This window comes from Labrus bergylta, chromosome 18 (genome assembly GCF_963930695.1).
Source record: "Labrus bergylta chromosome 18, fLabBer1.1, whole genome shotgun sequence".
Taxonomy (NCBI): domain Eukaryota; kingdom Metazoa; phylum Chordata; class Actinopteri; order Labriformes; family Labridae; genus Labrus; species Labrus bergylta.
The window spans coordinates 26,055,473-26,080,176 of NC_089212.1; the positions used below are offsets into that span (position 1 = coordinate 26,055,473).

The window sequence follows — 24,704 nt, forward strand, 5'->3', positions numbered from 1 at the left end:
CCTGTTTCAGTCTGCAGGTTTTAGCCCGCATGTCAAAGCTAATCTCAACTCCACCCCTAATGAGGTCATTCAACAACCCCAGCTGATTGGACGGATGAAATGATCTGGACTGAAGCAGGAGTTAAAAACAAAGTCATCAAACATTTCTGAGTGATGTAATCGATCACTGAGAACACACGGCTGACCTCTGCTCCTCCTCGTCCTCCAAGTCACCTCACCTTTCTACGGCCCTATGATTTCCACGATGCAGAAAACAAAACCAATCACGGGTAAAACGATGAAAATGGAATCAACTGGAACACGATGAGTTAGCTGAAATGTCGGAGTGATTTATCAAGACATGGCTTTTCCTGACATGTCTGTGAGTTTTTCTCAGCGCTTGAGCTGATAAAAAAAAAAAACGACGTCAGGAGTCTCTACTGTGTTTTGGCTGCTGCAGCGCCCGTCGGCCAGTTTGACCTGTAGTCACCTCGGGCGTGGTTAGTTGCCTCCACACGGGGACAGACATGGAGACCATCTGAGATTTAAAGAAATAAGAAATGCGACACTGAGCGCTAAGTTTCAAGCAGAACCATACCCGAACGACTTCTCTGAATCAGGAGAGAAACTTGTCTTAACGATCGACTGGAACCGCGAGAACACGTGCTGTCACCATCTACAATCAAAAACAGAGAGGCAGCGGGCGAGCGAGGGCTCATCACTTCACCAAACTCACCCTTGTGCAAACACATCGGCAGAAGCAGGACATGAGAATCGGTTATTCCACTGGATGAAAATGAAAAAGCTGCGTCCAAGCAGGACAAGAGTAACCTCCGACCAGGTGACAGAATGTGGTCACATCATAAAACACAGAATAAAAAATAAAAAAACGAATACACTCAACGTTCCCTGTGACTGTAAACAGAGCTGGCCAATCAGAGGAGAGTGTGCACATGGGGAGGCAGGGCTTAAAGAGACAGCAGCTGAAATGAAGCGTTTCAGGCTGAAAGGAGAGATTTTACTGACGCCATGTATCAGATAAATAAGAAAGTCTTTGAGCTACACATCTCACATTGCTGCTCAACAAGTGTTCCAGACTGACATCATTAATGGTGAGAGTGAGGATAAGAGATCTCCTTTAAGGAGTAACTTCTGCCTACGTTGGAACGATCTCCGTCCTGAATTAGAAATTGAGTTCAAACTACGTTTGAACTTGGCAGAGCTGCTGCAGCACAGCTGATATTCAGCTTCCTCATAAAACCTGGCTCACAGCCCCTCTTTCAACTGAAACGGCTCAATTAGGTGTTTATTTACTTTTCCGTCATCATCTTTTTAATAAAGAAAAAAAACGATCATGATCATGTATTTTGTTTTATCGCCCAGCCCTACTAATAGTCTTCAACTTAAAGGCAATAACAACCTCATCATCACCCATTAAAACCTCCATCAGTATGAACTCATGTGGAGAGACCTGACCCACTCTCCCTCACTCCCTCACTCCCTCACTCACTCCCTCACTCCCTCACTCACTCCCTCACTCACTCATGATCCAGCTTCACCTCCAGCAAATTAAAAAAATAAAATAAAAACCGAATCATGTCCCCTCCCTGTGGGCTCCAGACCATTTTTAGACCTCTTAGGTAACATTTTCATGCCATGTTCCTCCCCCGTCTCCTCCACCCCTCTCACCCACCCTCCCTTTTTTTTTTTACACCACATCCACTTCCAGGACAGGAAATTCTTCAAAGGATTCTTTGCAAAAGTAAGTTATTGCTTTGTGTGTCTGAGTGTGTCTCTTGATTATGAGCAGTATTATTATTTTTCCTCCTCTCACGTAAAACTTCACTCTTTGATCGTTCTGGGAGAACACACACACACACACACACACACACACACAGAGAAGGAGGGGGGGGGCTGTCTGTCTGGAGAGAGACAAACAGAATGATGCATGTGTGTCTGAGCAGGTGGGGTAGTTTAGGCTGGGGCGGGGCACTTTGTGTGTTTTTGTGGTGTGTGTGTGTGTTTTTGTATTAACAGGCCTTCTCTCCTTCATGAATCCAGAATGGGACAATGAACAGTTTGTGTGAATGAACGTTTCCTTCATGTGCAAACACAATGTTGTTATTTTATTGTTGTTGTTCTAACCAACGGGGGCCACCATTGTCGGCTGCATCAGTTCACCAGTTCTCATATCAACCTTCTTGTTCCTTTGATTAAAGCGTGGGCTCTTCTGAATGACACGTCACTACTCCCTCTTCTCTCACTTGGTGCTTTCTCTTTATTCACAGGTGTGCTTTGTGTGTGTGTTGACTGGATTCTTTTTTTAAGTTACCAAAGAGCGGTACAAAAGGGGAAGGCACAGAGGGGCTGGAGGTGTTTCTAACTCGTACCTGTACCTGTTGTGTTTCCTCTGCAGGCCGGGAAGAAGGCGGTGCGGGCGGTGTTGTGGGTGTCGGCAGATGGTCTACGTGTCGTAGACGATAAAACAAAGGTAAGTGTTACGATCCCCAAGATGGCGAGCGGCGACGGGAGTGACAATAAAATAAAACCCTGGGGAAAGAAGAAAAAACTAAGGACTAAGTTTAAACACATTTAAAAATGATTTATTAACAAAACAAGAACTGTAAACGAGCCAGTCATGCATTAATTATCAAAATACAACGACTAAGCAAACACTGAGGCATCGATGAAAAACACTCACTGCTCACTAAAACATCTGACTGTCTCCCCTCTCCTGAGAGAGAGAGAGAGAGAGAGAGAGAGAGAGAGAGAGAGAGAGAGAGAGAGAGAGAGAGAGAGAGAGAGAGAGAGAGAGAGAGAGAGAGAGAGAGAGAGAGAGAGAGAGAGAGAGAGAGAGAGAGAGAGAGAGAGAGAGAGGAGAGAGAGAGAGAGAGAGAGAGAGAGAGAGAGAGAGAGAGAGAGAGAGAGAGAGAGAGAGAGAGAGAGAGAGAGAGAGAGAGGGGCTTGGTAAAGAAAATGAGCTGCTACAGGAAGTAGAGGTGGATTGAGTGAAGGAGGAAGCTGCTGAGCTCCAGCGGCTCGTCATGATAAAAAGCTGATAAAGCTTCTGGACCGGTGACCTCTAAAGGCTTTTGTTTTGATATGTACTCGCTGCTCCTGCATGAATAGATATAAATAAAAATGAAGGTAGCACTGACACATGGTGGTCAGTGCTGGTACTACATCAAATCTTTTCCCTTCAGATTTGAGCTCAGTGTTGAATATTTTGGAGGATCTAAACGACTTGGGGTTAGGGTTAACCCTGTCTGTGTCAAGGTTAGACTTGGGTTAGGGTTAACCCTGTCTGTGTCAAGGTTAGACTTGGGGTTAGGGTTAACCCTGTCTGTGTCAAGGTTAGACTTGGGGTTAGGGTTAGGGTTAACCCTAACCCCAAGTCTAACCTTGACACAGACAGTCACGGCTGAAAAGTAAATCCTGGCGAGCAAATCATTTCAACATTAGTACATCCAAAGAAGTGCTCATTTTTACCATTCAAAAGACTCAGATGGTTTTTGAACATTGTTGACAAAAATGACAGTAGTTTAGTTTTTTCTAAAGAGTAAGATCCTTTTGTAATCAGACGTAGATGTCCCGTTGCTTTTTGACATTTGACATTTCAGCCTGCAGAGCAGATGTTTGGCGTTGCTGCTCTAACCCTGCAGTTACTGTTTGTTTTTGTAATTTACTGTGTGACTTAATGTGATTTCAGGGATGTCATTTCTGCAGGATTCCATGTTTCCGATCTAAATGTTGACCCAGCGAGATTTGAGTTATCAGTGAAAGTGTTTCAGAGAAATGGAGAATACCTGGGCGGTCGCTGAGATATCTTTACAGCCACCTAAATAATGCAGACCGTTGATTGTCATCTGAGATTTTAAAAAAATAATAATAATCTCCATCTCTCCCTCTATTTGATTTCCTGCAGAGGACACAGACGCTCCTCGCAACAAGAACTCCAGTGTGTGTTGACTTCCTGTGTGTTAAAGAGTCAACGGGTCCAGGAACCTTTATTGTACTCCATTGTTGACATGATCTGTTTTCCGAATCAGAATCAGATTCTGAAATCAAATTCTTATGTCTTTAAATGTATAAAGATAAAAGTCTCGTCTTATTCAGGACCCAGGTTTCCTCTGTGATCAGCGAGCAGGCTCCGATGTTAAACACAAACATGAGCCTGTTGTAGTTCAGAGTGATTGGAGCACTCTTAAAGCCCTCACATTGAAGTGCTGCTCAGCATGCGATCATTCAGACTCCACTGAGTGTCTCTCCATCTCGACTGTTTTTATATTAATGAGATAATAAATGTCTCTGTGCAGGACCTGATCCTGGACCAGACAATAGAGAAGGTGTCGTTCTGCGCTCCGGACCGAAACTTTGAGAGAGCGTTCTCTTACATCTGCAGGGACGGAACGACTCGACGCTGGATCTGCCACTGTTTCATGGCCATTAAAGACTCAGTGAGTTCCTCTTCCAACATGACATGTTTTAAAGTTGTTTTTAAATCATTCTGACATCACTTTAAAATACAGCCGACCTTCAAAACTATTGGAAAGCAGGAAAGACAGCATGGAAAAGGTTTTAAAAATTAAGTTTGATTTTTGCTTTAGAGTCTTGTATCTGCGATGATGCCACCTCAACTTCTAGGCTTTTCCAAAGCATACATGTACAGAATAATGTTGGTTGCTAGTAAGAAAGCCATAACCTGGCTCACCTGTACTAGAAGACTGGTTCAATGTAATGGACATGTATCGGATGAATGTTGGAAAGGATGGATTGAGTTTATAAACCCACAGAAGAGATTTCAGGTAAATAGCTGATGTTATATCGTAACTCCCCTGGTTCTCTGCTACACATTGTGACTATTGTGCTTTTATGTTTATAGTATGTCTGTTTTTTTATTTTTTGTCTTTTATCTTCAGAAAAAAAAGATTTTTATTTAAAGATTTTTAAAGATTTATTTTTTTTGGCTTTTTGTGCCTTTATTAGAGAGATAGGACAGTGGAGAGAGTGAGTGAGGAATGACATGCGGGAAAGGAGACACAGGCTGGATTTGAACCTGGGCCGCCCGCTTTGCGGTCTATAGCCTCCCTCCAAGATTTTTATTTAAAAAATGTTGTACACCAGTTTGTATGGAAGCCCATTTCCGCCAGTTAAAAAATAAAAATCATAAACTCATAATTATGAGATAATAAAGTCATAATAATGAGATATTGCATCGTCTGTTTCAGGGAGAGCGTCTCAGTCACGCTGTGGGTTGCGCGTTCGCCGCCTGTCTGGAGCGGAAACAGAAACGAGAGAAGGAGTGCGGCGTCACGGCAACCTTTGACGCCAACAGAACCACGTTCACCCGCGAGGGCTCGTTTCGCGTCACAACGGCCACAGAGGCGGCGGAGCGGGAGGAAGTCATGCGGCAGCTGCAGGACGCCAAAAAAGGTCTGAATCTGTTCCCGTACAGCGATCGTTTCCTCCCTGATGTTGTTGCTTGAACATTTGTCTCTAACAGCAGAATCCGATGTGACTGTTGCCGGGAACTCAGCCACCAGTGTGACAAACTCCTCAGCACACCCTTCAGGAGGCTCGCCGTCCCCCTCGTCCTCCCCCCCTCTCTCTGTGGGGACGCTGGGACCCCAGGCCATACCGCGCAGGCATGCACCGGCCGATGTGATCGCCAGGCAGGGCTCCTTCAGAGGCTTCCCGGTGCTCAGTCAGAAGACGTCTCCTTTCAAACGACAGCTGTCACTACGCATGAACGAGCTGCCCTCCACCATGCAGCGCAAGTCTGACTTCCCCAGCAAGAACACAGGTGAGTTCAGCTCTCGACCACGACTCCTCTGTTTCTCCCCTCAGCCTGCTGACAACCTGCAGGCGACTTAAACAGTCAACTCCAAACAAAAGACGGAAACTTCTGTTACTTCTAAAGTTAAAGTCTTTATGTGATGTTTCACACTTAAATGTAGAAATCAAGTATCTCCTCTGAAAATAACTCTGTGAGTCATGACTGTCTACAATGGGTGTAACACCCGAGTCCCACTGTCTGTGATGTTTTCAGAGTTTTCAGAGTCCTATCTTCACTTTGTTTACATCGCCTGGACGGCCGGCTGACTCCTCCCCTCGTGTATAAAAGTTGTTTAATTGAGGGACTAGAGAAAAGAAGAATAACATACTGTACTCACTGCTTAACTGTGTTTCTAGATCACGCTCATTTCAGGTAAATTTACATGCAGTGTGAAGATACCAGCATAATAAAGATCGCTTAGAGATTAGAGATGATTGTGATAGTTGAAGTAGAGCTGTAATCCACATTATATCTAGTACAATGTTTTTTTTTTACATCTGTCATTTTAACGTTAAAGATTTAGCATATTTTCTCTCCCCAGTCCCCGAGGTCGAAGGAGAAAGTGACAGCATCAGCTCGCTGTGCACTCAGATCACCTCAGCGTTCAGCGGACCCCCGGAGGACCCCTTCTCCTCGGCACCGATGCCCAAACCGACCTCATCCCCACAGTCTCCTGTGGCACCAGGTAACTTCTTTTCTAAACGCCTGCATGCCTTTAAAAAGTATTAATAACTTGATATTAACACCAAGATCGGCTCTGAGACATGAATTATTTACAGACAAATCTATAAACATTTATGATGATGTGGACTTATGGTTCTGAAATAAGAGTATAACGTTTTAAACACCCCCATGTTGCTTGAATGGAACGATCCTTGAACGACTGTGAGAGTCGACTGAGGCTCTGATGAAGAACTAATGAGAGAGAGAGAGAGAGAGAGAGAGAGAGAGAGAGAGAGAGAGAGAGAGAGATTTCTGAAGTGCTTTTTGGCAGTTTTGGCTCACATGTGTAAAAAGGGGTAAAATGACATCACCAAGAGAGTAACACAGTCAAATTGTAACGACTGACCCGGACAGTTTAAGCAGCTTTTTTTTAGCCTTTCGTGGTAAAAAATAAATAAATCCTGACCTCAACTGAAAAGTACACAGATACATTTTTAGCCCATTTAGTTTTCTGCACGTCTTCCTCGACCAGCAGCAGATTGAGACCGCACATAATCTCTGCAGCTGATGTCTGCCAACATGCATCTGCAGGCCAGCCGTGTTTTTCATTGCCCACAAGTTTTGGCAGCGTTTCCTGGTCATTAGGCGCCGTGGGAATCGATTAGACTTCCTGCTTACATTAACCACATTAGCAGTATTTGGTTTCATAAATGTGATTAACATTTTGTTGTGACTGCTGATTAACTGCATGGTCATGTTGTGCATGTGTAACTCCTGACACACACACACACACACACACACACACACACACACACACACACACACACACACACACACGCCTGCTCGTACTAGCTGCTGTCTCTTATCTGCTGTAGTGAACGGCGCCGCTCCGGCCTTCTCTGTCGCTGCTGCGTCTGCTGCTGTAACTCCTAACCCCCCCGCTCTGCCCCCCGCTCTGCCTGCTCGGGACACTAACCCCTGGGCTAAGACCCCAGGAGGGGCCCCGGCCTCAGCACAGCCAGGTGAGCCATCAGAGAGACGGGATGCACGAGGTTACAGCTGTTGATATGAAGAATGATTTATTGTGACATCACAGTGTACGACCGTTAAGCCTGGCTCACCCTGCAGGATAATCGATTTGAGCTCTGATTCTTCTTCTTCTTCCCGACAATCTCAGGGTCTCTCCCGACTCGAGGCTGCTCGGACCCGATTATCTGTTCAGATTATCTCGTAGTGTGAGCGGTCCAAAGATCCAATCTTAACGTCCCCGATCTGCCCGGCGATCGTCGGGGACGCCCCGATTCATTTTAAACATGTTTGATATTTAGAATTTAAAATCTGGATGATTACATCATGAAGGGGTCCGGCAGAAGTTGTGTGTGACTACAATATAATCAGACAAGGGAGGACTGTTGTCATGGCGACCAGCGGCACGACGCCACCCGGCGTACAGATCATCAGTGCAGCACTTTTCTGAAACTTGTCTCCATATATCTACGATTATATCAACTTTCCTTTATCCTACAACAACTTCCACTTCCTTCTCTTTCACCAACCCTTGGCCTTTGTTTTTTTCAAAGGAAACTTTATTTACAACTGTCAACACTCCGTCCCGATTTCCCTCTTGCAATGTGAGCTGACATGCCACCCCGACTTTTATACAATCGGGGAAAAATCGCACAGTGTGAGCCAGGCTTAAGACACATTTTCAACACCTAAAGCTGCGTCCGTTAAACCAGCGTGCATGTGCAGCCATCACCATCTCCCTCTGCACGTGACCTGACTTGATTGCCCCACATTCATTGTGTATTGCAAGCGGCTGCTCAAAGCAACCTGGGACACATAGCGACGCAGACCGGGCTTACGGCGCCGCTTTCATCTGTCTTTTTTTTAATTACTTTTTATTGTCATCATGTCTTAACATACAGTACACATATTTTATATTCAACATAAGGACGACAATATTTGACATGTTTATAAGTGGTGTGGTGTCAAAAAGGTCGTGTCCCCCCAGTGATGTGGAAATACTAAAAATAACACTTACACTACAGAAACATGATTTACAGTTTGTTTAAAGGAGCTTGAAGTAAAAACTGAGGTAGCTTGGATCTGTGTCTTTCATTCATAAATGTTTCCCTCCATCAAGGTTTTCTTCCCTTTCTCTACGATATTTAACATCTTTAGGAAGACAAACAAACAAACAAATGAGTTATATAAAATGAAAGAATAAAATTAAATTAAAAGAGAAGAAGAGTCAAAGGAGAACGAAAACAATAAACAACAAAATGTCATCTGTCTCGCTTGTTTCCTGTACCTGATGTTTGTCTCACTTTGTTTGCCTCTCTGTCACAGGAAGTAACTGGACATCCCCCACCCCGGTGATCGTGGTCCCCCCGTCATCCTCTCCAGTCTTATCGTCTCACAGACGCACGCCCTCAGAAGCAGACCGGTGGTTAGAAGAGGTCACCAAGTCTGTCCGAGCCCCGCCGACCAACCCGATCCTGGCGGCGGCCCCTCCCCCCGCTCAGCCGTTTTCAGCTCCCGTTGTGCCGATGCCCGTGGCTTCTGTTCCCTCCGTTCCCCCGGTGGCCTTTATGTCCTCTCTGCCCTCCGCCGTGCCCATGTTGCCCCCTCGCCAGCCCGCCTTCCACGCTCAGGCTCCGGCCTACCCGATGCCGAACGGGCTGCCGTTCCCTCAGCCCAGCGTGCCGGTGGTCGGCATCACGCCCTCACAGATGGTGGCTAACGTGTTCGGCTCAGCCACGCAGCCCGGGCCCTACCCGCTCCCGACCTCCACAACAACCCAGCATGATATCCAGGCTGTGGGCAGCGTCAGCCCCTTTATCAAACCCCCGCCGCCCGCCATAGTGCACCCTGCTCCCCTCCAGCCCTCCAACGGCAGCGCCACCTTTAACGGATCAGACAACTGGGCTGCTCCATCCCAACTCGCTCCATCTTCCCCCGCCACCCAGCCGCCTCCGGGGCCGCAGGATGATAACTTTGAGGCCCAGTGGGCAGCCTTGGAGGGCCGCTCCCGCCAGCGCACCACGCCCTCCCCGACAAACCCCTTCTCCACCGAGCTGCACAAGACCTTTGAGATCCAGCTCTGAAGACCGACCAGAGATTAGAAAAGGCCCGGACTATAAGGAGGCCGTTTAATCAAAGGGCAGACGTGTGATCGACTCGAGAAGAGCGGGCAACAACTTTCTGTCTCTCTTCAACTCAGTTTCAGCGGTCAAGCTCAGCAGGGCAACAAAAAGAACGGGGAGACCGAGGAGAGCCTGGGGGGGCGGATCAGCAGGGAGCAGAACTCTGCACAGCACTGAGGGGAGGAAAAGAAAACAGGCTGCTGTAAACGAGAGCGCAGCTCCCCGGACGATTCATTAGCTTTGTCTGTCTCGTTTTGTTCATGCTGTGGAGCGCTCGTCTTTACCCCGTGGAATATCTGTGTCGAGCCACACCCACCCCCCTGTCAGCCCCCCGATAACCTACCCAGGTGTGGTTGCTCCTGTCTCCCGCCCGCTTTTGCTCAATCCAGCCGCCCCCCCCCCCCCCCATTGACAGAACAAGATCTCCCTTGCCTGGCAGAGGAACTGCAGCACTGAGGGAACTCAGCTTCCACACAAGAAGTTCTCATGATTAACTTCCCAATCAGAAGAGTAGAGTGAGACGATGCCAAATCTTTATTTTTATGCATTAAGTATATTTTAAATAGCTTTGGAATCTAACAGAAGAGATGTAAGTAATCGTGCCAAAGGCACAGGCTAGCTACAGCGAGACATGTTCCTGTATACAAGAAATGACCGTATATATTATACATAAAATATATATATATATATATATATCTATAAAGAATCTATACTGTACACACAGCTTACAGCAGTGCTAATTTTTAATGTGATGTAAAGAGATTTTGTGAAGGGACAGCTGCTTTACTTTGATGTTTATTTTTTGAAGAGAAATCTGTGTTTCCGTCTGTCGCATCCTGTGATTGGATGTGAAGCGTCTCACTGTAAATAGGGTATCATTGCAGCAACAATCATTGCGGACCTGGTGGTGGTGCCCGACTGGTTGCCTCTCTTACCTGTGCTCAGTCTGTCATAGTTAGTACACATCAGTACTTCTCGTTTTCTTCTTCACTCTTTTACGTTGTGTACTAACATTCTTGTTTTTTTTATTTAACGCAGTAGGATGAGTCTTCTTCTGTTTCGCCGCCTCTTATCTTATTTTTTTAAGAAGTTGGTTTCTCAATTTTTATTTTGCACAAGCACTAAAGTCGATGATTTGACCTCACAGGTGACCTTGATCCTCACAGGTGAGTCAGTGTTGGTGCTGACTCGACCCGACCTCCGCCAGCCGTCTTCGGCTCCAGCGGTCGACAGTAAACTACAGGGAGATCAAAAAAACGGTTTCATCTCTCACTGTCTCCTTTCTCTCTGTCATGTTTTTATTTTTTTAAATCAAGCCTGTGAATATGATCTGATCTATTTTTCCATTTTGTAATTATTTCATTACTTTATTCCACGTCTTTGGAGAAACGTTGAAGCTAAAAGATTGAATAAATTGATGGTGGTAGAGGACGACGTGGTCTTTGTTCTTCATGTTTGAATGTTGACAGCGTCCTGAAATCTGTTTTCAAAGATTATTTAAAAATATGTTTAAGAGCGAGAGGAAGCGAACATCATGCTGCTCACAGATCAGAGGTTTCCACATAATTTAACTGATTATTAAAGGAATGTGTTTATTGTTAAACTGCAAACTAACCGAGCACAGTCAGTCAGATATCCTGTTACATCCATTAGAGGTGGAGGGTCGATACAGCTGAGTATCGTGGCGATATTATATCGTCTCATGGACGGCCAAGTATCGATATTTTTATTATATTAGTAGCAAATATGCTTTTTAATTTTTTTAATTCGTGAAGCAGTAGCACACTTCATTTTGAACAAGTTTCATTGTTCAAAAAGTTGCTGCCATTGTTCAGTCGTCTGTAGAGTTTGTGTTCAGTTCAGTTTTTATTAGACTGAAATCTCAACAGTTCAGATTGTGAGGTGCATGCAGCCTCTTACAGGGTAAGGCCTCTGGGGATCCCCACCCCTAATATCCATGTTGATTGGATTTAACTCATTTACATTTTTCAAACACTAAATATGTTCTAAGATGCAGAGTGTTTTTCAGGGTCCAGAAAATGTTGTTAAGATTATTTTCGATCAACATAGCTTACGTTTCAAGTCTTTGCACTCAAACTTTAAAAATCACATCAGAATGAAAAAAGAAAATATGAAATAAAAAGGACGGTGCATCTCTTTATGGAAGCTCAGGTCGCTTTGATAACGTCCTTAATCTCGTCTGTATTGTTGGTGTCTCTCGTCTTCCTCTTGACAATACTCTATAAAACATAAAAACCTGAACATCATAGGAAGTCAGGCATCATGATTACTCAGGCAACACAGGAACCTAAGCAACTGAGGTTGAGACCAAGAGGACCAACAATGTAAGAAGATAAATTAGCGTCAGTAGTTCAGTCCGTAGGGACTTGGGTTGGAAACCGGAGATGCAGACCATATTGTGGAAGTAGGTCTGGTAGCTGGAGAGGTGCCAGGTCACTTCCACTTGGACATCTCTCCATTAATACACGTCCACAGGTCCTGTTTGTGCATGTGTGTGAGAAGCATGTCTCTCAATAACCAGAATTTCCCCTCAGGGATTAATAAAGTATATAAATAAATAAAATAAAAATCAATTCAATTAAAAGAGAGAAACAATAAAAAAGTAATTAGAAGCTTTAAAACAAGAGAAGAGGAATCTTTAAGATGGTAAATGGTAAGAGGAAGGTATTCGATATAGAATGAAATAACAATCAAAACAGCTGAAGCATTAAATAGATAGAAAGGAACTTTATTAATCCCTTGGGAAGGTTCCCTCAGCAGCAGGTAACACCAAAGGATAGAACAGCACACAAATATAAAAAACACAAGTTATATACAAATAATAAACTGTACACAGTAGCAGCAATAGGCATGTCTAAATAAAATATACCGCTACAGATTTATGCTAAAATAGCAGCAGCAATAAAAAATGGGAGCAGCAGTTGTGTTGTTTTGTTTTTGTTCTTTGTGTAACTAGAGAAAAGGAAGCAGTTAAGATCAACTGGACTTAAAAACTAAACAAAAACAAAAAAACAGAAGAGCAATGAAATGAAGTGAGGATCTATGGATAATAAAGTAATTAGAAGAATAAAATAAGTTCTCTTGTGAAGCTCTCAAAGTGTGTTGTTGTAGTTGTAGTTCTCCTCCTGTCCGGCAGGTGATGTAGTTCTCCTCCTGTCCGGCAGGTGATGTAGTTCTCCTCCTGTCCGGCAGGGGTGTAGTTCTCCTCCTGTCCGGCAGGGGTGTAGTTCTCCTCCTGTCCGGCAGGTGATGTAGTTCTCCTCCTGTCCGGCAGGGGTGTAGTTTCCCTCCTGTCCGGCAGGGGTGTAGTTTCCCTCCTGTCCGGCAGGGGGTGTAGTTCTCCTCCTGTCCGGCAGGGGTGTAGTTCTCCTCCTGTCCGGCAGGGGTGTAGTTTCCCTCCTGTCCGGCAGGGGGTGTAGTTCTCCTCCTGTCCGGCAGGGGTGTAGTTCTCCTCCTGTCCGGCAGGGGTGTAGTTTCCCTCCTGTCCGGCAGGGGGTGTAGTTTCCCTCCTGTCCGGCAGGGGGTGTAGTTCTCCTCCTGTCCGGCAGGGGGTGTAGTTCTCCTCCTGTCCGGCAGGGGGTGTAGTTCTCCTCCTGTCCGGCAGGGGGTGTAGTTCTCCTCCTGTCCGGCAGGGGGTGTAGTTCTCCTCCTGTCCGGCAGGGGGTGTAGTTCTCCTCCTGTCCGGCAGGGGGTGTAGTTTCCCTCCTGTCCGGCAGGGGGTGTAGTTCTCCTCCTGTCCGGCAGGGGGTGTAGTTCTCCTCCTGTCCGGCAGGGGGTGTAGTTTCCCTCCTGTCCGGCAGGGGATGTAGTTCTCCTCCTGTCCGGCAGGGGGCGCTACCTGCAGAGCTACGTGGTTATAAAACAGCCCGGAAGACATGGCTCAGATTAGCATAAAAAAGCAAGAGTACATGTGTGAGAAACTGGCGTTGAGTTGGTTAAAAACGTAAAGGTAAGACTCAGCTGTCCCGGGTTAGGTCAGGTAACGTGTTAGTTCAGGTAACGTGTTAGTCCAGGTAACGTGTTAGTGAAGAATCTTTTAAACTGCCTGAAGCTAACGAGTTAGCCGGCTAGCTGCTGTGGCTAACCAGGCTAACGTTTCCCTCAGCGACAGAAAGAAGAAGAAGAAGAAAAGATGTAAAAGATGTAAAAGATGTAAAAGATGTAAAAGATGTAAAAGATGTGATGTTGTCTTCAGATGAGCTGAAGGTGAAAACACGTTTCCGGTCTTTACTCTGAATCTTCACTGAGCAGAAGCTAACGTTAGCTGCTAAGTGTTAGCATCAGGTTAGCTGCTAAGTGTTAGCATCAGGTTAGCTGCTAAGTGTTAGCATCAGGTTAGCTGCTAAGTGTTAGCATCAGGTTAGCTGCTAAGTGTTAGCATCAGGTGATCAGATATAAACAGCCTTTAACTGTGAATCCTAAAACATCTGAACCGAATCACTTCCTGAAAAGAGTCGTTCATTTCTCTCCTGTCTCCTGTCTCCTCTCTCCTGTCTCCTGTCTCCTGTCTCCTGTCTCCTCTCTCCTGTCTCCTGTCTCCTCTCTCCTGTCTCCTGTCTCCTGTCTCCTGTCTCCTCTCTCCTGTCTCCTGTCTCCTGTCTCCTGTCTCCTCTCTCCTCTCTCCTGTCTCCTCTCTCCTGTCTCCTGTCTCCTCTCTCCTCTCTCCTCTCTCTTCTCTCCTCTGTCCCGTCTCCTCTCTCCTGTCTCCTCTCTCCTCTCTCCCGTCTCCTCTTTCCTCTCTCCCGTCTCCTCTCTCCTCTCTCCCGTCTCCTCTCTCCTCTCTCCTCTCTCTTCTCTCCTCTCTCCTCTCTCCCGTCTCCTCTCTCCTCTCTCCTCTCTCCTCTCTCCTCTTTCCTCTCTCCCGTCTCCTCTCTCCTCTCTCCTGTCTCCTGTCTCCTCTCTCCCGTCTCCTCTCTCTTCTCTCCTCTCTCCCGTCTCCTCTCTCCTCTCTCCTCTTTCCTCTCTCCCGTCTCTCCTCTCTCCTCTCTTTTCGTACTGACTGAACCAATAGGAGGAGTCGGTCAGGAGCTCTGTGTCTCTAAAGCCCGCCCCCTACTTCTCCCTCTCATGTCTCCAAAATTGAGGAAGTAGAAAATATATTATTTAACATTTAGGTGTCACGAAAATGTTTGTGCTTTTTATATCTGCTGTCAGTTTAAAAACAGCTTTTATATCCAACTTGATTTAACTCAATTTAAGTTAGATTTTTATCGATTCGTTTTTGCAGCACTAAAGTAGACCCTGGTCTGAGGACCTGAGGGGTCTGCGGGGGATTTAGGGATGGAGCGGGTCAGAGGTGTAAACAGGTGCCTGATGATGCAGACCTTTATTAACAAAAAACACAGATTTTAAAATGAATTCTGACAGTTATTAGAAGCCAATGCAAGGAGAATAAAACCGGAGTGAAGTGAGAGAACCTGCCAGACTGAGTCAACAATCCTGAAGCTGCATTTTGAATAATTTGTATCAAAAAAGAAACATGAGCGAGTTGGAGAACTGACATGCAAACTGTGATTTAAAAAAGGCATTTCAATAACAGTGTTAGTTCTCCTCCATCAGGGACATCAGCTTTCCCTTAAAGTGTGTTTGTTTACAGCTACAGACTAAAACAGGCTGTAGCACATCACACGTCCTGTGATGTGACTATCGTGATGGTACATGAATGTAGCAGTCAGGCCTATAATTGACTTAAAATGTCCCTTTTTGTTTTGTTCCAGAAAGATGAACTTAGAGTCCAGAGCACAGATGCAGAGCCCGGTCTACATGTCATCCCACTGACACAGAAAGGTAAAACCTGCTCGTTGAAACATTCCTCTCTGCGCCTGAAGGATCAACTCATCTTGTGTGTTTTTGACTCCAGGTTTTGCACTTTTCAACCAGCTCACCACAAATCATCATGTCTCATCGAGGGCCTTTAACTGCCGTCATAACGACGGTGTTAGGGGCGACCTTAGGAGGACTGCTCATATGGCGAGTTTACCGGACGAAGCGGAAGAGGCTGCCTTTCATCCAGAAGGTGGCCGATCCCGTGGACGCTCCGTGTCCTGTTGAAAAGACGTTTACAGCTGTGGAGTATAAAGACCCCGTACAAGAGAAGGAGTTCAAGGCAGTGGAGTGTGAGACCCCTCAGCAGCGCCACGTTGTGAAGATACCGTCTTCTGAGCAGCTGCTGGGAGTGAAGCCTGTGATGGTGAGCTCTGAAGAAGAGTGGCAGCAGCTGTGGCCGCTGATGCAGAAGGAGCTGTCGGTGTTCCCCGTGCTGGGGCTCGACTGTGAATGGGTAAAGACCGAAGGCGTAAGAAATACCTTTTGCATGCTTTTACATATGAAGAGGAAAAATCCACCCTGCACGATTCATTGACAGATGGAGTTATAGAGTCCAGTCATTCCTGCAGGTGTCATATAGACATAAAACCAGGCAGGTGTTTCCAGATAAGAACGACTATGATTTGACTCCAATAAATGATTATCCAAAAGAAACTGACAAAAATATCAGACGTCTAGTTCAAGCTTCATGCATGTGAAGACGTGCCGCCTCTTCTTCTCTCTTTAGTTTCAGAATGATTAGGCGGTCCATTGCAGCGATGGAAGTGGTCAAGAGAAGTGGTTCAGATAGAAGTGATTGTACCCGACCTAAAAAGCCTCTGCATGTTTCTAATAAGCTCCACGAGCAGAAACGTGCTCAAACTAGGATCAATATTGGAGATGCTTTTGAAAAATGGAGAGAGGTTAGAACACAGAAAGGTTTACAGACCCATGCAGAGCTGGATAAACACTGAAGCTTCAGAGTCCACCACATGGTGACCTGAGTGAGCATCCACTCTAGAGAGGAGGGGGGGGGAGACAGCTCTCTATGATGTTTAGAATCTGGACTGCAGTACCCATTTTAAACACTAGGGGTCAGAGTTACATACTGCTCTGAGCAGCTCCAGCAGAAATCTACAATGTAATAAATTAATCAAAAAAATGATTTCTGAATGTCAGAATAATTATCAGCAATCTTTTTATTAATAGAGGAAAAACATCGATCCGAAAGGGAATCATCAAAGTTTTGCTTAAAGACATGAAAGCGGTTTACTCCTGAGTAAATCACAACGACTGGAGCAAAAATCTAACTAACACCTAATATTTAACATCCAGTGTCATCCACACCAGTATAACAACATGAAAGGTTGGAGTTTTCCCTTCACACCACCTCAAATATTTAAAATCCTCTCTGACGTCGTGTCTGACCTGTCTGTCGTTTCTCGTTGCAGGTGTCGGAGAAAGGCCGGACGTCTGCGGTCTCCCTGTTACAGTTGGCCTCATATTCAGGTCTGTGCGTCCTGGTGAGGCTGCTGGCGTTTCGCAGCGATCGGCAGCCGTTCCCCCTCAGCTTAATGGAAGTCCTCAGAGACCCCCACGTTTTGAAAGTCGGCGTCGGCTGCTATGAAGACGGGAAGCGCCTGACGCGTGACTACGGCCTGTCCATGTCGTGTACAGTCGACCTGCGCTACATCGCCTTAAGACAGAGGTAGAGTTTATCAGCCTTTTCTCCTCTTGTGTTTTATGATGCTTCATCTTAAAACGATCCTGTTGAACTCGTCTCTGTTTTCAGGCAAACTTCGGTGACTAACGGCCTGAGTCTGAAGTCTCTGGCAGCCGATCTGTTGAATGTTTCTCTGGATAAATCTCTGGAGCTGCGCTGCAGTGACTGGGAGGCAGATCAACTGACCATGGAGCAGGTGATTCATGGAGTACAGGCCTCCTCACATATCTCATACGGCTCATTGTTCACATCTGTTCATAAATCAGTTTTTCAAAATATATAAAAATCACAAGAAACCTCCAGGTGATCTTTTTAACATCGACATGTATCCCTTTCCAAAGAGCGTCTCAAACACTACAAAGGGTGAAAATCCGATTGGTGCATCAAATAAAAGGTCATCTTGTACATCATTGGGTCCCAACCTGGGGTCTGAGCCCCCTTAGTCGGGGCGCAAAAGATCTCAGGTGGGGCACGAAGCTCTGTCAGCTCTGAGGTGGTTTGGAAATATTTAGTAAAATCATGATGGTTTATAAACAAGTCTGTTGGTTAGAATAAGTGTGTGTGGGTTTATTCTGTTTTATCAAAAACCCTCTGCTTAGTGCAAATCCACAACAGGGCTGTGAAGAAGCTCCGCCCTCATTTAGATGTTCATATTGACTCCAAGTCACATGACTTCACAGTACAGGGAGACACTGCTGCAGAAGCACCAGAGAGCACAGTGGGAGCTTCACACACACACACACACTCAGTAGAGTTCTACCTCGTTGGCTCTGCGGTTCCCGTCTCGCCCCTGTAACACCTCGGTTACTACCGCCGATGACGGCACGGCAGGGGGGTCACTTTGGCGTTCAAGTATTTTCTGCTTAAGTCCATTTTAAGATTCTGTCTGAAAAGAGAACCAGGAACACATTCATCCACCCTTTGATTGTGTGGCTAACATGTTACTGTTGCAAAGGCTTTTGGGTATTGTAGTAATAAAGCTAAAGAGCCAGCTCTTTCATGAATACCTACTAACTTAATGATGATGGTCTCCATATTATTGATGATGATGATGGTAATGACGATGGTTTTTGTTTGATAACGATGACTTATAAGATGGTTTCTATACTGATTAGAGCTCTCAAGAACTGCCCTCAATGTTGTGCTTTGCCTCTGGTCACTTCCTGTCAGCACCTGTGTGTCCAATCAGACTCAAAGCTGATCGTTTGCTCTTACTCACATTGTTCCCTTTTTTCTAGATCCTTGCTTGTGTTGTTCTTACTCTCTGATGTACGTCGCTTTGGATAAAAGAGTCTGATAAGAGAATTGTAGAATTGTAATAAGAGCCAGCTGACAAATCGACAGAAAAACTACATTTCATGGGGAGGAGTTTAAATAATCTTGACCTCATGCAGGAGAGTGTCTTGTTTCTGTGTAGAGTCAAATCAATCAAAAGAGAAATCCTGGAAGCAGCAGCTTGAAACACTCCCTCCTTATTGATCATCTGCTCTCTCTCTCTTCACCAGATGATCTACGCTGCCAGAGACGCCCAGGTTTCCATCGCCCTCTTCCTCCGTCTGCTCGGCCTCCACTCTGAAGCTGAGCCCGCCTATTCCAGCGGGTGCTCTTACTCAGAGCTGGCGTCCCGCTGCCAGGGCCTGGTGGACGTTCCCTTCAGAGGCCGAGGAGGAGACGGAGGAGACGACAGGAACACAGACGGAGAGAGGAAGCGGAGGACGCGGAAGCCGGCCGCTTATGAAAGCCCCGAGTCTGGAGATCAGCAAGTCCCAGACCCTCGAAAGAACAACAAGAGGAAACCGCTGGGGGTGGGCTACTCCGCCAGGTGAGGAGGGAACATCGCATTATGGAAACTGTTTTTAATACGACAGCTGAGATTCAATCTGCTCAGTTTGTAGTCGTCTGTCAGAAGCATCACTAATAATTATTAGGAATTTAACCCTTTAAATGCCAGAATCATGTAATCAAACGGGCATTTAAAGGGTTAAATTCCTAAAAATGATTGATTGTTTGGTAGTTTTGAGCAGGTCTGAAGTTGTTTCAGAGATTTATGCAGAGAAAAGTAGAAAAAAATATAAATCTGTTCTATTTTTATCAGTTTTTTGGCATGGACAATTTTGTCCTTAGTGACTTCAGAGGGTCGTAAATGAAACTGATGCCTGAGGGTTAAGTACATGATTCAATGATTTAATCCACCAGCTCTAGGTTTTCTGAATGTTGAAGTATAAGATTTGTTACTGGGAAACAAAAACCTTGAAGTCCACAATCAAGCCTTCTCTTTGTTTTCTAGGAAGTCTCCTCTCTATGATAACTGTTTCCTCCACGCTCCAGACGGCCAGCCTCTGTGTACCTGCGACAAGAAGAAAGCCAAATGGTACCTAGATAAAGGAATAGGAGGTACTCTAGAAAACTCTCAACATGACATTAAAGACACAACATCAAGTTTTTACACTACAACCCAAAACCTGACAAATATCTCCCTCACTCATGAAGTTTAAAATCTGATCCAGAATCTTCAAAAGCTTCATGTGTTGAGAAAGCAGAGGAGTAAGACCCCGATCACAGAGAGACGCAGCGCAGCTGGGAGCGCCTGCTGAGCGGGGAGCGCCTGCTGAGCGGGGAGCGCCTGCTGAGCGGGGAGCGCCTGCTGAGCGGGGAGCGCCTGCTGAGCGGGGCTGCATGTGCACAAGGGAGACCAAATCAAATAAGTAGAGGGAAAATGGGTTTGAGCAAATGTTTCTTTGCACCCATACGAGGAGGAGGGGAAAGTCATTAAAAGGAGGTTAATCCTTCTACTTGATTTGATTGGCTGCTTCTGCAAAGAGTCAAAATGACGAGAGCTGCGACTCCGCTGTTTCAACTTTTATCCATCCATCAGTTTTCTTTGGCTTATCCAAAGTCGGGTCGCATTGGCAGCAGACTTCAGTCCACTCAGACTTCCCGTCTCCATAGCAACATTTTCCAGCTCCTCCTCCTGTGGGATCCCGAGGCGTTCCCAGACCTGATGGATATATAACACCTTCAGTGAGGAACTTTTGGTCGACCCCGGGTCTCCTCCCAGTTAGGCGTACCTGGAAAACCTTTTAAGGGGTGCGTTCAGGAGGATCCTAATCGGATGCCTGAACCTCCTCAACTGGCTCCTTTAGATGTGAAGGATTAGCTTCTCTTCTCCGAGCTCCCCCCACTTTATGTACACCCAAAAACTGTTAGAGCGCCTTGCAAGCCAGATGTACCATATGGAAACAATGGTTTATCTGGTGACACTTTTGTATCGATGCGTCTCTGTGTGGTCGAGCCTGAAGAACGTTTGATTATCTGCTGCATGTTGAGCGTCTCTGCTTCTCACACTGATCATTGAGATTTTAGTTTAAATGAACACTGCATGTAAAGTGTAAAATGGTCTTATGTGTCATATTCTCTGCATTAATGTCTCTGAAGAGCCTCTAAATGAAACCTGTGTTCTGACCCAGTGCTGCAGAGTGAAGAGCCTTTCGTTGTCCGGCTGCTGTTTGAGCCGTCGGGACGTCCCGACTCCCAGCAGGATTATTATCTCACTGCTAAAGAGAATCTGTGTGTGGTCTGTGGAAAAGCAGATTCATACATCAGGTTGGACATCTTCAATACGTTTCAAATCACAAATTAAGATGACTAAACTAAAATGATCATATCTGTTCTGAACATGTTTCTGTTTTTATTGCTGAGTCATGTTTTCATCCCATTAATCCAGCCATCCAGATATACCTAATAATTCACTTTTTTTAGTCTACACCTGTAAATTTTGTAATTACTGTACATAGCACAGACTTTTGCACTTTCTGCTTATTTGCACTTCTGGTGAGATGCCAAACCTCATTTCGTTACTCTATACTTGTATATGTGTAATGACAATAAAGTTGAATCTCATCATCTCATCTCATATTTTCATCACCCTTAACCTCACATCACTCCTGTCTCACCGATCTCAACAGGAAAAACATCGTGCCACACGAGTACAGGCGTCACTTTCCCACCGAGATGAAGGACCACAACTCCCACGACATCCTGCTGCTGTGCACCAGCTGCCACGCCGCCTCCAACGTGCACGACAGCTTCCTGAAGCAGCAGCTGGCCGACGAGTTCTCCGCCCCTCAGGGCTGCGAGGAGGGCGTGCGTCTGCTGGAGGACTCGGACCGACGACGGGTCCGTTCGGCGGCGCGCGCTCTGCTCACCGCCGGGGACGGACTCCCCGAGCAGCGACGAGACGAGCTGCAGACTCTGATCAAGAGTTTCCTGAACGTGAACGAGGAGGAGGAGGAGCTGACGGACGACGTGCTGCAGCAAGCCGCCGGATTGGAGACCAGGTGAGGTCACACCGAGGGTCTTGTTATAAATATTAACTTTAAATAAAAACAAGCTCAACAGAACACAAAGATTATTTTAAATCATTACTATATTTATTTTACTGTAAATCCACCCAAATAATCTCGTTGGGCTAAAAATGATTTCCTGAAATTGTCGGCTGGTTTAAAAAAAACATATTCAAACTCAGCGGCCCGCTCCGAGGACTACAGCCTCTGTACACGGCGCGTGCAAACTAATCAAAATCGATTGCTCTATCAGACTGGGGTTCCTGAACTTAACCCCGCCCCTCCTGGAGCCATAATGATGTATAACCACCGGGAGCTTTAGCATCTTCAGCTCACGCTCGCTCGTTGTCGAGTCACTACACGTTTAACATCACAGTCTGCAGTTTAGTGAGAGGCTAGAGGGGTCTGAGTAACACGCTGTGAGGTCACTCACCGGGTCTGCAGGGCGGGATCAATCTCACAGCTGTTTAATGAAGCTCATGAAATGTCCTCAGGAGGTCTACAGATGAACCAGCCAATGATCACTGATGATCCTCTTATTTATACTCCTCTTGTTTTAAACACTTTCATCATGCTCTCAAATAAAACTCAACCTCTAGTCCTTAGCAGTGATCCCACATGTAAAAACTGACAAACTTTAACGCACCAGTAGCCCCATTATTCTTTCATAGCGGGGTGAAGTGTCCCGCTGTAAGGAGCATGTTTAAACAACCAACTCAGGAAGATTTCAGGGGGCCGCCTGCCTGACAGTTAAAGTCTTTGTGATTTTAAAACTTAAATGTAGAAATCAAGTTTATCCTCTGAAAATAACTCTGTGAGTCATGACTGTCTACAATGGGTGTAACACCCGAGTCCCACTGTCTGTGATGTTTTCACAGTTTTCAGAGTCCTATCTTCACTTTGTTTACATCGCCTGGATGGCCGGCTGACTCCTCCCCTCGTGTATAAAAGTAGTTTAATTGAGGGACTAGAGAAAAGAAGAATAACATACTGTACTCACTGCTTAACTGTGTTTCTAGATCACGCTCATTTCAGGTAAATTTACATGCAGTGTGAAGATACCAGCATAATAAAGATCACTAGCATTAGCATGCTAACACAACAATGCAGCGCCAGTTGTTTTGGTTTCATGCTGGTGCTCAAGGGCGACATCTGCTGGATCAAAAAAATCACAAAGAGTTTGCATGTGCATAAACTTTAAGGTGCGTTATAAAAAGTCTGACTGCTCCTCTCTTCCTCCTGAAGGATCTTCAACGAGGCGTACGTACCTCACGGTCTGAAGGTGGTCCAGGCTCAAGCCGGGCAGGGCCTTCAGGGTCTGATGGAGCTGGAGCGTCGCTGGAGGCAGCACTTCCTCACCACCATGCAGCCACGACACCTCCCTCCTCTGTGGGCCGTCGACCACAACCACAGCAAGTTCCTCCGCAAGTACGGAGAGGACCTGCCCATCAAACTCAACTGACGAGTCTGCACGAGGACCAGGAGCTGCTAAAGACTTGAGGCCGGACACCTGACTTTTTTTAAAGCAACAGACGGATGAACTCGTGGACCAGCCTGGACTGAAATGTCTGTTAACGCTGTTGTCATGACGACGCACAATGTTTTGGTTAATTCCTGGTGACATGAAGAACCGTCTGAGAGGAAAAAGACTTTGCAGAGAGAGGGTTGTTTTAATATGAATTTAAATTATTTAACACTCTGCCCTGCTTCAGCTTTCACTCTATTGTCTGTTTTAAGTCAATAGGTGGAAGGTGAGATTCCCCCAGAAACACGTTGACGCCCCGTTTCCTTTTCTAAAAGACGGGTTGGGCTTCAAGGTGCCGCTGGGCTGCGTCTCACAGGTCGTGTTTCTGCAGGGGGAGATGAATGCTACCCACGGTACAGTCGGCTCGTTACCTCCATCATTTAATCTCCTGATGTTTCCGTCCTGCTGCTGACTTCTCCTGACGGCTGGGACTCTCTATGGCTCGTGTTTTAACGTGCCTCTTAATCCCCAAAACCTGACGGGAGACGTGTCACAGCAGCGGGGCGTCAACTCGCTTCAGTTTGTCAGCAGTTTTTTGTTTTTCACCACGACGTCGTTTCACACAATCCAAACCCGCACAGAGAAGAGATGCCGACTGTCATGTGATGTTTTGAACACTAAGCCCCTCCCCCTCCGTCTTTGCAAGGCACATTTATCTTTTTAGAGCGCGATGAATTTCTTTACAACACAGCTGCTTTCTTTCTTCCTGGATGTTAGCCTGCCAGCTGTTTTGTTTTCCTAAATTGTGAATGATACAAAATAATAAAGTAATGTTTGTATTAATGAACCGGCGACTTGTGTTGGTAAAAAGAAGCTGTCCACACACACACACACACACACGAGCACATTTATTGTTTCTTCTTTTATTTCTTACAAAATCACAGTTTAATAAATAGTCTGTAAAAATGAGTACAAAAGCGTTTGTTAACATTTCATATATGAATCACTCGTGACTTTCAGCTCAAAGGAGTCTTCAGGTGGATCTTTTTTTTTGTCAGGAATGACACGTTTTTCTTTCTTTTTACAATCTAGGTTTGCTGGATTAAGGCCTCTTGATTTTGGCATCAGAACAATCTGTCAGTCGAATGTTTAGTGTCTGAATTAGTGTAGAGTTATGAGCTCCCCTGGTTTCACAGTTCAGTCAGAAAAAAAGGATAAATACATAAATAAAATACGTTAACAAATAAATAAATACCAAAAATGGCTCAACATGCAGAATGCTGATTTACAAACCGGTCAGTGTTCGACACTGCAGACAAAAACAATGGCACATGAGGCGGCTTCAGTAAAGGGATTCCACCAAAGAAACATCTTTTATTAAGACGAGAAAATACGGGCACAAGTTTCGGGAAAACTAAAATATTTTGGTGGATTTTCCCTTTTCTTTCTTTTTTTTTTTTTTTAAGTGTAGCGGAGATGAGGAGTGCAATCCTGTGTTTGAAAAACACTGACATCTTTACTGCATCACAGAGAAACCTCTGAGGAGGGGGACACGCCCAACATTTAATCAAACCCAAAGAGACGCTTCCTTTAACAGAAAAAGATTCATACCACTCGTGTCTGTACGCTCCATTTAAAGCCAGCAGCACGTTAGCTTAGCATAACACAAAGGTGAGGCGCAGGTTGTTGTCCTGCCTGCACTGAAACCGTCGACTGTATG

At 45.6% G+C, this 24,704-nt stretch overlaps 3 protein-coding genes across 11 annotated transcripts in view; 2 read left to right on the top strand and 1 right to left on the bottom strand.

Annotated features, from left to right (window-relative positions):
• The window catches only part of numb (NUMB endocytic adaptor protein), a 49,295-nt gene extending 38,237 nt beyond the window's left edge, over nt 1–11,058 (top strand). Inside the window, exons 4-11 of one of the 6 annotated variants that reach the window (XM_020658324.3) lie at nt 1,709–1,741; nt 2,396–2,470; nt 4,296–4,436; nt 5,208–5,412; nt 5,483–5,782; nt 6,357–6,500; nt 7,354–7,500; nt 8,831–11,058. In XM_020658324.3, the coding sequence (XP_020513980.2) occupies nt 1,709–1,741; nt 2,396–2,470; nt 4,296–4,436; nt 5,208–5,412; nt 5,483–5,782; nt 6,357–6,500; nt 7,354–7,500; nt 8,831–9,588 (1,803 nt within the window). In that variant the 3' untranslated portion in view covers nt 9,589–11,058. The remainder of the gene's footprint in view (nt 1–1,708; nt 1,742–2,395; nt 2,471–4,295; nt 4,437–5,207; nt 5,413–5,482; nt 5,783–6,356; nt 6,501–7,353; nt 7,501–8,830) is intronic. The other 5 variants (XM_020658325.3, XM_020658328.3, XM_020658326.3 and 2 more) reach the window with 5 other exon arrangements.
• Nucleotides 1–24,704, bottom strand: part of LOC110002661 (ladderlectin-like) — a 191,065-nt gene that overhangs the window by 64,334 nt on the left and 102,027 nt on the right. The window lies entirely within an intron of this gene.
• exd2 (exonuclease 3'-5' domain containing 2) lies at nt 13,446–23,831 on the top strand. 3 transcript variants are annotated; one of them, XM_065966115.1, is made up of 10 exons: nt 13,446–13,597; nt 15,366–15,435; nt 15,509–15,943; nt 16,905–17,161; nt 17,246–17,372; nt 18,682–18,998; nt 19,464–19,570; nt 20,644–20,779; nt 21,142–21,513; nt 22,765–23,831. In XM_065966115.1, the coding sequence occupies exons 3-10, from the start codon at nt 15,545–15,547 to the stop codon at nt 22,979–22,981; spliced, it is 1,932 nt and encodes a 643-aa protein (XP_065822187.1). In that variant the 5' UTR covers nt 13,446–13,597; nt 15,366–15,435; nt 15,509–15,544; the 3' UTR covers nt 22,982–23,831. The 3 variants fall into 3 exon arrangements, with proteins under 3 accessions (XP_065822187.1, XP_065822189.1, XP_065822188.1); XM_065966117.1 differs by having other exon boundaries at nt 15,509–15,928; XM_065966116.1 differs by having other exon boundaries at nt 15,529–15,943.

Coding starts and splice junctions, on each gene's coding strand:
- exd2 (XM_065966115.1), top strand. CDS start 15,545: ATGTCTCATCGAGGGCCTTTAACTGCCGTCATAACGACGGTGTTAGGG. Junction 18,999..19,463: donor GGGGTGGGCTACTCCGCCAG/GTGAGGAGGGAA, acceptor TTTGTTTTCTAG/GAAGTCTCCTCTCTATGATA. Junction 20,780..21,141: donor AAAGCAGATTCATACATCAG/GTTGGACATCTT, acceptor CGATCTCAACAG/GAAAAACATCGTGCCACACG.